Source organism: Leucoraja erinacea, chromosome 2, assembly GCF_028641065.1.
Source record: "Leucoraja erinacea ecotype New England chromosome 2, Leri_hhj_1, whole genome shotgun sequence".
Classification (NCBI taxonomy): Eukaryota; Metazoa; Chordata; class Chondrichthyes; order Rajiformes; family Rajidae; genus Leucoraja; species Leucoraja erinaceus.
Genome location: NC_073378.1, coordinates 80,909,624 through 80,921,830, shown reverse-complemented (window position 1 = coordinate 80,921,830; position 12,207 = coordinate 80,909,624). Strand labels below are relative to the sequence as shown.

The following is a 12,207-nucleotide window of genomic DNA, read 5'->3' as shown; positions in this document are numbered from 1 at the left end:
ACATGTGCATTGTAAACATTTGAAGAAGTGCTTGTTAAGGAATTTCATTGTAATAGACTTCTCACTGAAATTAGCAAATACATCCCGGTACTTCACATTAGTATTCAACAAGGAGAAAGACATGGATGGTGATATGATTAGGGAGTGGTATGTTGATATTCTCAGCCAAATCGATATTAACTAGAAGATGTTGGGTCTCTTGAAAATAATTAAGGTGGATGTCTTCAAGGCCTGATGGTGTCTGTCCCAGGATATTGTGGGAAGCAAGGGAAGAGATTGTTTGGGCCTTGATAGAGATCTTTGTATTCTTTGTAGCTATGAGAGAGATGCCAGCAGACTGGCATTTAAGAAGGACAACAGGGATAATATACGCTGGTGAGCCTTCCATCACTGAGAGGTAATTATTAGAGAATATTCATAGGGACAGGATTTATGCGCATTTGGAAACGCATGGACTTTTAGCGATAGGCAGCATGGCTTTGTGCAGGAGAGTCCTGTCCTACATATTGGATTAATTTTTTTGAGGAAATTATGAAGATGGTTGATGAGGCCAGATCAGTGCGTATTATTTAGATGGACTTCGGTAAAACATGTGACAGGTTCCCACATGGTAAGCTAACACCAAAGATGAAGTCACATGGGATCCACATTGAGATGGTGAATTAGATCCAGAATTGGATGTGTCACAGAATATAAAGGGCCGTGATTTTTTCTAACTGTAAGTCTGTGACCAGCAGTGGGATCTTTGTTGTCTCTAACATTCTCTCAATGATTTGGTTGAAAATAAAAGTATGCTGTTGAGTACATTTGCAGATGACACAAAAATTAATGGAGTTTTGCATCGTGAAAGACTTGTCAAATGATATAGATCAGTTGGAAATTTGGGCTAAGAAATGGCAGATGAAGTTTAACTGGGATAGACTCAAAAAGCTGGAGTAACTAAGTGGGTCAGGCAGAATCTCTGGAGAAAAGGAATAGGTGACGTTTCGGGTTGAGACCTTTCTTCAGACTGAAGAAGGGTCTCAACCCAAAACATCACCTATTCCTGTTCTCCAGAGATGCTTTCTGACCTGCTGAGCTATTCTAGCTTTTTGTGTCTATCTTCAGTTTAAACCAGCATCTGCAGTTCCTTCCTACAAGTTTAATTAGGAACTGTGTGAAATGATGCATTTTGGGAGGTCAAATGCAAGAATAAAATATACAGTAAAGGGCATGACTCTTGGAGCATTGGACAGAGGAATCTTCATGTGCAAGTCTACAGCTCCCTAAAAGTGGCAACTCGAGCAGATGATAAAGAAAGCACATGACATGCTAGCCTTCATCAGTCAGGGCACTGAGTATAAAAGTTGGGAAGCCATATCAGTACAAAAGTTTGGTTAGGATACATTTGGAATGTTGTGTGCAGTTCTGGTTACCGCATGACAGGACAGATGTGGAGGCTTTGAGAGGGTGCAGAAGTTCTTCAGGATGTTGCCTGGATTGAACTGTAGAAGTTGTATAAAACTGAATAAGGAGAGGTTGGACAAATATGGATTGCTTGGACCATGGAGGTTCGGGGGCATATGCAAAATTATGATAGGCATAGATGTCATAACATATGCAAAATTATGATAGGCATAGATGTCAGAGTTTTTGTTTACCCAGAATGGAAATGTTAAAGGTACACAAAAATGCTGGAGAAACTCAGCGGGTGCATCAGCATCTATGGAGCAAAGGAAATAGGCAACGTTTCGGGCTGAAACCCTTCTTCACAGATACAGATTTAAGGTGAGATGGGGAAAAGTTAAAATGAGATTTGCGAGGCAAGTTTTTTCTCGCACAGAGTGGTAGGTGCATGGTATGCGCTGCCAGGAGTGGTGGTGGAAGCAGAAATATAGCAACATTTTAGAGGTATTTAGACAGACATATGAACAGGTAAGGAATAGAGGGATAAGGATCATTTGCAAGCAAATGGAAATAGTTTAGATTGGCATCATGGTCGATGCAAACAGAGCAGATCGAAGGCCATGTTTCTGTGCTGTACTGTTCTATGTTCTACAGTATGTTCTATTTTGGTATACTGGTCTATAATCTGAAGCAAGCACGATAGGGCTTAAATGCTGGATAGATACAAAAAGCTGGAGTAACTCTGTGGGACAATTTTTCAGGGACTCAACCCGAAACGTCACCCATTCCTTCTCTCCAGAGATGCTGCCTGACCCGCTGAGTTACTCCAGCTTTTTGTTTCTATCTTCAGTTTAAACCGGTATCTGCAGTTCCTTCCTTCATATTTAAAATGTGGATGGTGGTTTGGAACTTAATTATAGGCTGTGACTTGATTTCTGAAGCACTCTTGCAGCAAGAAACATTTTGAGTGCAACATTATACCTTAGTTTTCATCCCCATAACTGGCAGGAAGCTCCTCCCACCCCTACCAGTTTATCCCATCCCTGACCTCTTTCCTCAGAATTCCTCTTCTACCTTGATGTTTTCCTGAGGCACCAAAGGCTAGTACATTTTATTTGCAACTACATGTCAACCATGCCAGTTTCTTCATTCATTTTATTTACTCAGATCATTCATTGTATTATTTTCTCAGGCCAACCCACATATCATTTTCAAAACATGACAAGGAGCAGCTGTTTATTTGCTGCCCATTTCCCTAGGTTTGTGCATCATTCCGAAAAAAATTGTCATGGTTTGAACAGTTAAGTTACATTTACTTTCTGCTTTGATGATACCTGACTGAATTTTAACATTGGATTTCTAGCACCTAACTAGTTTGTCTTTTTTTTTTAGCATGGGCCTCTACAAGGAACAAGTCTTGTTTTATGCCAGAACAAACTTGCCTTGTTTCAGTTCTAGGCCTTGAAACATGTAATGGCTGTTGCAAACAAGACCGGCATTGTTACAACTGGAAGATTTTGTTACTTGTGTACTTCAGAGTTTGAGCCTTTACAGGGAACAGCTGCATCTTTAGATAAATATTAATATGGGCTCTACATTTAATGCAGCACAATTTTATGATAAACAATTAATCAGATAATTAGGCTCTGCAAACACTTGCCATAATGCATTATTTGACAGGAAGCCAAATTATGGATAATAACTGGATGTCCTAATTAAGTGCTTTCCATCTCTCCACATTTACCTAATGATACGCTTAAATAACAATATATTTTAAACTGTAATTGGGAGCCTGCTGTTTATTTCTCCAAATGTTGTTGCATAACACCCCAATGACTCACGCCTCTATTCTGTGACGAGTCATACATATGGAACATATATCCGTACATGTATAAAGTTCGTGACTTTAGGTGTTTTGTTACATAAAAGTGCATTGGACATTATTGGGTGGATGATGACCATACGACAAAGGCTGGTTTATACTTACCTTACCCCCACCCACCAACTTACATCAGGTTTTAACAACGTGGGACAATAAGAGGAGAAGGAGTGAACAACCCACTTTCAAAAGGTGTGTTCCTCATTTCAACATTTTAATGATCCGGCAAGATTCAAATCTCTTCCCAATTAATACTAGTCAGCCACAGAAAATCTAGTCATGAAAGCTGGGGGATGGGGGTAGGGGAAAGAAACCAAAGAATGACTCAGGGAAAATATTTCCCCAGCAGCTCTTGACAGCAAGGAAAACCACAGTGCCTCCACTAACTAAGCAAACCATCCCATTGATCAGAATCTCGTATACTTGCAGTCCTGGTGCCCTTTCTAACCAACAAAAATGCCATCAGATTCCTTAGTCCTGCAACCTTCTCCCCCTTCTCCTTTGAAATCACTGCACCAGTCTAGTAATGTTCCGTCATGAGCTAAAATCTCTCTGCGGTCCCCAATTCTGGATGTCTTTGGAAATTCCACGAATCTTCCCTGATCTCAATATTCAATCTTTCAAGTCCTCCCACTCATCTTCACCCTGACACATTCTCACCAGGGTATTTTTGATGTTTAAGTTTTCTAGCCCCTGCCACTGATGTCCCTTTTGCCTGCTGATCTTTTCAGATTCCCAATGAAGATTGTTCCTGACAACTAGTCTGCCCAGAACCCACCTGCCCTGTTCCCCAAATGCTGATCTTCCCCTCTCCCATGTCTCCATTCCTGAACACACAAATTCTGAAGACTTATCAGCTGTTAACTGGATATCTTTTCAATCTCTACTGGCAGTGAAACGGGGAACTAAAATTGTAATTTTCCCCTTCAAATAATCCTGACAAAACCCAAGGAGATCTATTCTTTTGGGTCTGCCAACAGCAAAAGTTACCGTCATTCATTAATTCATTCCCTGCTCTCTAGTTATGTCAGAAAGTTACATTTTTATATTTATTATCTTAATCCAGGTACAACAAAGCTTTTCATTTTTCCAGAATCATTCAGTTTGCAGCTTTGTCTGTCACAGCCAAACTGAACTAAATCATTTCCTGATCTTTACTTAGTTACAGGAAATTACAAATCTAAGGATCCCTACTTTTTAATTGGGTAGAGAAATTTCCACAATCATATAAAATGGGAGACCATAACACATTTTCATGATTGGAATTTTTTTTCCTGATATTCACCAGGAGGTGGGGAGTCTGCGTCAATCCAATGAAGAACCTGGCTATTTATCCAATGAGGAGGCCTGTAGCATCAGGCTGCAGCCAGGGAGCAGAGAGAAGAAGGGAGGAAGAAGTGGCAGAAATGAAGGAGACACCAGGAACTGCAGATGCTGGTTTACAAAAGAAGACACAAAGTGCTGGAGAAACTCACTGGGTCCGGCAGCATCTCAGGAGAACATGGATAGGTAACATTTTAGGTTGGGACCCTTCTTCAGATTCAAACAAGTTTGAAGCTATGTGGTACAAGATGGCACCTCAGGCAAGTACGGAGGAGATACACATGGCTGTGGTTGCAAGTCCGGGTCAGAAAACGGTCGAAGAGCAGCAAGAATTACAGAGGGGGAGCAGTGAGGGGGGGGGGTCTCACATATCTCCCATCGGAGAGAGGATTACTTCTTAAAACTTATGATGCTGGTTTACAAAAAGAGGACACAAAGTGCTGGAGTAACTCAGTAGGTCAGCATCTCTGGAGAACATGGATAGGTGACATTTCAGATCAGGACCATTCTTCAGAGTTGGCTTGGGGAGTGGAGTGGGTAGAGTGGTGGATTTCAGCAAAGCCGTAAATATGGAGCTTGAAAAGAAATAATGGTGGTTGGGGGTGCAGGAAGCCAGAAGATCTTGGAGGGTAGAGGCAATTGGAAAGGTTGAATGTGATTAAATTAGAAAGGGTGTTATGTGGAGGTAATTGTAGTCCGGTGGCGCTGGTGCCAGCAGCCTCCACCAACAGCCCGGTATCTTTTTGTTTTTTTTGTTTATTTAGTTATGTAAAAGTGTATTTTTTTGTGTTTTTTTGGTGTTTTTATGTGGGGGAAGAGGGCACGGTGGGGGGATACCGTACTTCTCCGTTTTCTTGAGGACATGATATATTCGAGTCGCGTCGTTCTCCCCCCACTCTTACAATACAGCAACACACCTGAAAAAATGTCTACTCTGACATCCTCAATAATATTTTAATCTTCTCTTGTTCTACCGCCTTCAATTTTAAACCATCATGAGAAATCTGGATTAAAGGTGGTCACCCACAAGAAAGAAATGTGTCATCATGATTGCAAAGCCGAAGGAGCAACATGGAATAAAAAGTAGTGACAATGTGCTGGCTTCATTACTTTTGAGACAATTAGCCATGAGGGAAGCATGCAGGAAATAGACCTTGTGTTGGACAATCTTGGTTGTTAAATTTCATCTTAAATAGTTCAGTTTAGTTTATTGTCATGTGTACCCGAGGTACAGTGAAAAGCTTTTGTTGCGTGCTAACCGGGTCGGCAAATAGAATATGTCGGAAGGCCCCAATATATCCGATGAAATTTAAATGCAAAGGCTTACTGGACTATGGTCCATTCTAACCTTGCTTACCCTGGATACCTCCTGCTTCCATGTGATGTGCGTGGACTTTCATCGTGTGACCAGACATCATATTGCCATTTCTGTAAACCAATGACACCACATAGGACGTTCCCGGAATGAACTCCCACACGCATGTTTATATCAACACTGGTCGCATCTCTTACCTTCCTTTAAAAAAGAGATGGATTAAATCTGAACAACATTTTTTTTAATGAGAACAGCTTGGAAATTCATTTCGTTGTCTCAAATTGAAACAATGACAATAAATTTGAATTACAATTACAATTACAATTGTAGTAGATGACAGGGTGAGGTCAGAGGTAATGGGGTTGAGAATAGATGGTAAAGCAGGTTGAAAGATTCAGAAATGGAGGAGATTGATGTTAGCCTTAATCACGACAACATCCAGCACAGTGGGTGGAAGTCTCTGTTTTCTTTACAGCCATGATATTTTGCTAACTCGTTCTCCACTCTTACAATACAGCAACACACCTGAAAAAATGTCTACTCTGACATCCTCAATAATATTTTAATCTTCTCTTGTTCTACCGCCTTCAATTTTAAACCATCATGAGAAATCTGGATTAAAGGTGGTCACCACAAGAAAGAAGTGTCATGCATGATTGCTGTCCGAAGGAGCTACATTTATAAAAAGTAGGGACCACAACCTTACCATCCAAACCATCCTCCTTTTGAGACAATCTACATGAGGGAAGCAGTTTAAAGGAAATATTCCTTCTAATGGACAATCTTGCAAATAAATTTAATCAAAAACCAGTTAGAATGTTTAGTGCTTTGTGATGTGTACCGAGGTACAGTGAAAAGCTTTTGTTGCGTGCTAACCAGTCAGCAAATAGAATATGTACAGACATAAGGAAATATATCCGATAAATTTAAATGCAAAACATTACATATAGTGGTCCATTCTAAGCTTGCTTACCCTGGAACACCTCCTGCTTCCATGTGATTTGCGAGAGTAACATCGTGTGACCAGACATCATATTGCCATTTCTGTAAACCAATGACACCACATAGGACGTTCCCGGAATGAACTCCCACACGCATGTTTATATCAACACTGGTCGCATCTCTTACCTTCCTTTGAAAAAAGAGATGGAAACACATTATGAACAACATTCGTATAGGGTTGAGAACAGCTTGAAAATCAACTCCCAATTATTTATTTCAGAATTCAATTTAAGACCATTATAAGACCAGTTTGGCAAATTTAGAGTGAATTTTCATTGTTACTGCTGCTAGAAAATGGTGAGTGGCAAATCAGTAGGCTTCCTTCCTACCATGTTTTGATCAGTCTTTCCTCAACCTTCCTCGTGAATACCCTGCTTTACTTAATCTCACAACCAAAAATTAACCCTTCAGTTTATTTTGCTTGATTCACTTTGAGTGCAGTATGCTTGCCAGAGCATGACTGTGGTCTGTAAGTGAAGCCGTACTCTTTCCCTGCAATTGCTGTCTTTTCAATTGGGTCTAATTAATGGAATGGGACCACAACTACTTACCATTACAAACCATCCTGTAACTGAACACAATCTACTTTGAACGAGCTTTAAATGTACTCCCCTGTTCTAATGCTGATTTTGCAAATCATGTTAATAAATTTGGAACACCTCTACTAAATTGATGTTTCTGCTTTGTGATGCAAATTGCTTCTGTGTGTCAAGACTTTAGGAAAGCAATGGGCTTTTTGAAACATTGCATTTCAACAATTTATAATGATTTATTCATATGCAAATCACTTTACCAAGTGACCAGCAGTCATTTCTTAATTTTAAAACAACTTCAAAAAGCAAGACACGTAATGATATTCAGCTTGATTAGTGATCCTTAGTAAGTCACGCCGTTCTGTAAATGATCCTTCTCTCATTTGACTATTAATGGCTTTCAAATAATTTGTTCTGCCAAAATGATTAGCATGTGAATCAAACTGAATGGCTCAGCTAGAACTGTAAGTAGAACAAGCGTTGTCAATGTAAGTGCGGTGGGAAAAAGATTAGGCGACAGCCTGTTACAGATGGCAAAGGCTGTATCTATTATCACAAATAGCTTGCCACCACTAACTGCTTTCAGGGTAAAAATCTAGCTATGCAAATTATTATTGACTTTTCATTCACCTTTTTTAATTCATACTAAATAGCAAAACTATGCATCTCTACTTCAGATAATTAGGAGGTTATGGTAAAATTACTGCATAACTTATATGTCAAGAATACAGATAACAGCAGGCATAACATAAAATCACTATAATATTAGATAATCAGTATGATATTTTTGATTCACTGAATGATACAGTACGATAGAAGATCACGACTGTGTCAGCTCTTTGAAAGAAAACCTACTCTTTCCCTGCAAATTGTTTCTTTTCAATTATTTCTATAATTAAGTCGTGTTTGAATCTACTTCTACTGCTCTTTACAGAATGCGTGTATAAGAACATCATACAAAATACTTTTTATGCTCATTGTGCTCCCCTGTTCTATTGCTGCTTGTGTTAAATCTATGTTCATATATTTGGAACACCTCTACTAAATTCCTACTTGGCTTTCTCTGCATTAAGGAGAACAAACAATCTTCCATTGCTATTTCATCAAATTAAATAGTGTTTAATTTCATTTGTTCTTCTCAAAGGCCTTGGCATAACACCACAACCAAGGCCTACACAATAGTATCTAAAGAGTTCACATAACATTTTAGTTTTGTAACCTATGATTCCATTTGTTAAATAAAGGTCATATATTTGGCAAATCAAAAACCAGAGAGCATAGATTTAAGGTGAGAGGGGGAAAGTTTCATAGGAAATTGAAAGAACCACTTTTTTTACTCAGAGGGTGGTGCGTGCATGGAATGAAGAGCCAGAGGAGGCAGTTGAGGCAGATATTATGACAGCATCGAAAACACACTTGGGCAGGTACATGGATGGATACGGTTTTGAGGGATATGGGCCAAAGATGGATAAATGGGACTAGCTTAGATGGGGCATCTTGGTCGGCATGGATGAGTTGGGCCGAAGGGCTTGTTCCCATGCTGTATGGACACATGACTCTAAATTAATTTTAACTCTTTTTTTAATCATCCTATGCCACCTGGAAAGATCTGGATAAATGCATTATCCAATCTCCCTGTATGTAAAACATAAAGTGCTGGAGTAACTCAGTGAATCGGGCAGCATCTGTTGAGGGAATTAACCTGCCTGACCTACTGAGTTACTAGGCTGATATTCTATCCCAAACACTAATATACTGCACCTTATGTTTTGTTCAAGATTGCAGCATCTGCAGTTACTTCTGTCTCCCTGCATTTAAAGCTAGGGGCTTCGAAATGATGTAGTTTACCAAAAAGCTGTTTGTATTTGTGAAGATAAAGGACTTTGAAAAATTTGTCTTAAGTCCTCTGAACATTTGACAAGCATTTAAATTAAGGCTGCTGAACATATGCTCTGATATCAAGCAGTTGATGGTGCAGAATTCTTATCATGGGGATGGGTTGGAACAGAATAGTGTTGATCCAAGTGCCCTCATAGTTCCTGTGCACAACTCACTGAAATCTACCATGCAATTAGGAAGACAATTGGTTGGTTAGTCTTAATTGCAAAAGCATTTGAGTGTAAGAGTAAAAAGGTCCTACAATAATCATACAGAAATATTTAATCCAATTTTGGTCTTCTTGTCCAAAAAATTATTTACTTGTTGTTGGGGAAAACACGAAAGATTCACCAAAACCATTCTTCAGACTGATGTGACCCTCACATCAGTCTGAAGAAAGGTTTCTGCCCGAAATGTTGCCTATTTCCTTCGCTCCATAGATGCTGCCTCACCCGCTGAGTTTCTTCAGCATTTTTGTCTACCTTCGATTTTCCAGCATCTGCAGTTCCTTCTTAAAGATTCACTAGACTTGTTCCTGGATGTTTATCATAGAAGAAGGGATTGTTTAGGCTGTGCCTCTAATCACTGGAGTAAAGAAAAACAAGAGATGACCTCAGTACACTGTATCTTTGTGGAGCGACTAATAAGGTAGATGCAGAAAGGATGTTTTCTCAGGCTAAGCAATAGAACCTAGTGTAGCAATGCGAAAATAAGGGGTAGTTCACTTACGACAGAAATGAAGAAGAATTTCTTCATTCAGTGGTGAGTGTTTGGAATTTTCTACCCGATACAGATTCTATCGTTGATTGCACTAAAAACAGAAATTGATAGATTTCAGAATATTAAAGAGATATGGGGATAGGGCAGGATATTGGTGTTTGACCTAGGATATCAGCCATCATCCCGTTGAATGGCACAACAGGATTGATCAATGGCCTTTCCCCTCCCCCAAATGTTGTTATGCTGTACCCCTTCCTCCTCCCCATTTCACTGTAAGTGCTTCTGACAAGGGCTGGACCTGTATTAACTGCCACATTATGGAGACCATAACAAGCAATCATGAATTTGGAGACCAGCTGTGTTATGCATTGCAAGTTGCCTCCATTGTGCAGGCAAAGGAAACACTACCTCAGAACTCCAGTGCCTACACAATTATACCATGCATGATTACGCTGCTCTTCTGTGACAGATTTGCAAACCAGGAATTTAAAGTCAATAGGTTGCAGTCCTTGGTTCAGCATGGTGCTAAAAGTTGGAAATCAAAATTAATGTGTTGTGATTTCCTCCCTCCCATTCTTTGGCTCCCATCTTGTGAATCAGAATATACACAGCTGGGCATGTTCATATGATGTTCAACAATCAATGTTGGTGCACTCCATTGCTCTCTGTATCTTTGAGAACCCATAGAGAGTCCCAGCTGCCAGCTGCTCTCTTTAAATGCCATACGAGCTGAATTCAGTTTTTCTTGTTGAGAGCTTTACTAACCTCCGTAGGGTGTTGTACGATGTGACATTTGCTGATAAGCTGGAAGCAGGCTGGGAAGAAGAGTAATTTCATGACCACGATGTAACATGATGTTGATCCTGCAGTTATGATTGCAGTATTTAACACATTGTTCACCATCTTTGCAGGGAAGCAGTTTCCTGATGCATGGGCTTCAGCTGAGTAGAAATGGGATCTGTTCTCTAACCTTTCTTGGTGAATTGACTCAAAGGAGCTAGAACCTACAAGCCTGAAATTTGAAAGGCTGAAAACATTCCCTGGACACTTCCAATATCAGTCAGAACCATTTGATTACTGCAGAATTTGTTACTCAAAGACCACAAGCGTGCCACAAATGGGATTCAGAATGTCAAGTTGAAGGAGCTATGGCCCCAGATTAGTACAGAGCTTAATTAATTTTAGATCTTAGTTACATTTTAGTTCAAATTAGTTAATTCAGTTCAAGTCAAGTCAAGTCAAGAGAGTTTATTGTCATGTGCCCCAGATAGGACAATGAAGTTCAGTTATTAGTCCGTTGTACTTTGGATTAAAAACATACTAACTTTTGCTGACGCTGGAAGTAGGCGGGGAAGCTGTTATTTCAATGACCACAGGAGTTACAGGAGCACAGAATGATCAACATGTTCAACCTATATATACATCAATGACTTGGAGGAGGGAACACTATGTATGGTTTCAAGTTTGTTGACAATATGACAAAAGATGGAAAATGTGATACATAAAAAGTTAGCAGGCAAGCCCAACAAATAATTCAGTTGGCAAATTATATTTTATTTTCTGTTGTGAAAGGAGTGAAATTTAAAAGTGGGGGTGTTTTGTTACAGTTGTTCTGTTATTGGTGAAGCCAAACCTGGAATACATACACAGAATTGGTCCCGTACCCAAAAGAAAAATGGTAACATTTGCGGTAGTCCCTAAGGTTTAAAGTGAGAAGGGGAAAGTTTAAAGGAGATTTACAAGAAAAATGTCTTTCTCTTTATACATCTCATCACAGGCATCTGGAACGTGCTGCCAGGGGATGTGGTGATAGCATATATGACAGTAATGTTTAAAAATCCATTGGATAGGCAGATGAACAGGCTTGGAATGGAGAGATATTAGCCCTGTGCACATTTATGCACAGACATTGTTGGCCTGTTCGTGTGATGCACTGTTCTCTGTTCTATTTCTGAATTATGCATGGTGGGACGTGAGAGGGTGGTTTGTATATCAGCACACTCTTTCTCATTGCTTTGTTGTTGATCAATAACTTGGCAACCAAAACCATGATAACTGATTGAGCTGCTGGGCTCTAACAGATCTCCCTCGGTTTGTTCCTTTTGCAAGTAGTTGTGAACAGCTTCCAGCACTAGAGAGGAAAGATTGTTGCAAATTGCCCGCATGACACT

At 39.7% G+C, this 12,207-nt stretch overlaps 1 protein-coding gene across 1 annotated transcript in view; it reads right to left on the bottom strand.

The window, feature by feature from the left end:
• Positions 1–12,207, bottom strand: part of LOC129711549 (adenylate cyclase type 2-like) — a 262,852-nt gene that overhangs the window by 132,747 nt on the left and 117,898 nt on the right. Inside the window, 1 exon segment of the mRNA XM_055659237.1 lies at positions 6,877–7,035. Within this exon segment, the coding sequence (XP_055515212.1) occupies positions 6,877–7,035 (159 nt within the window).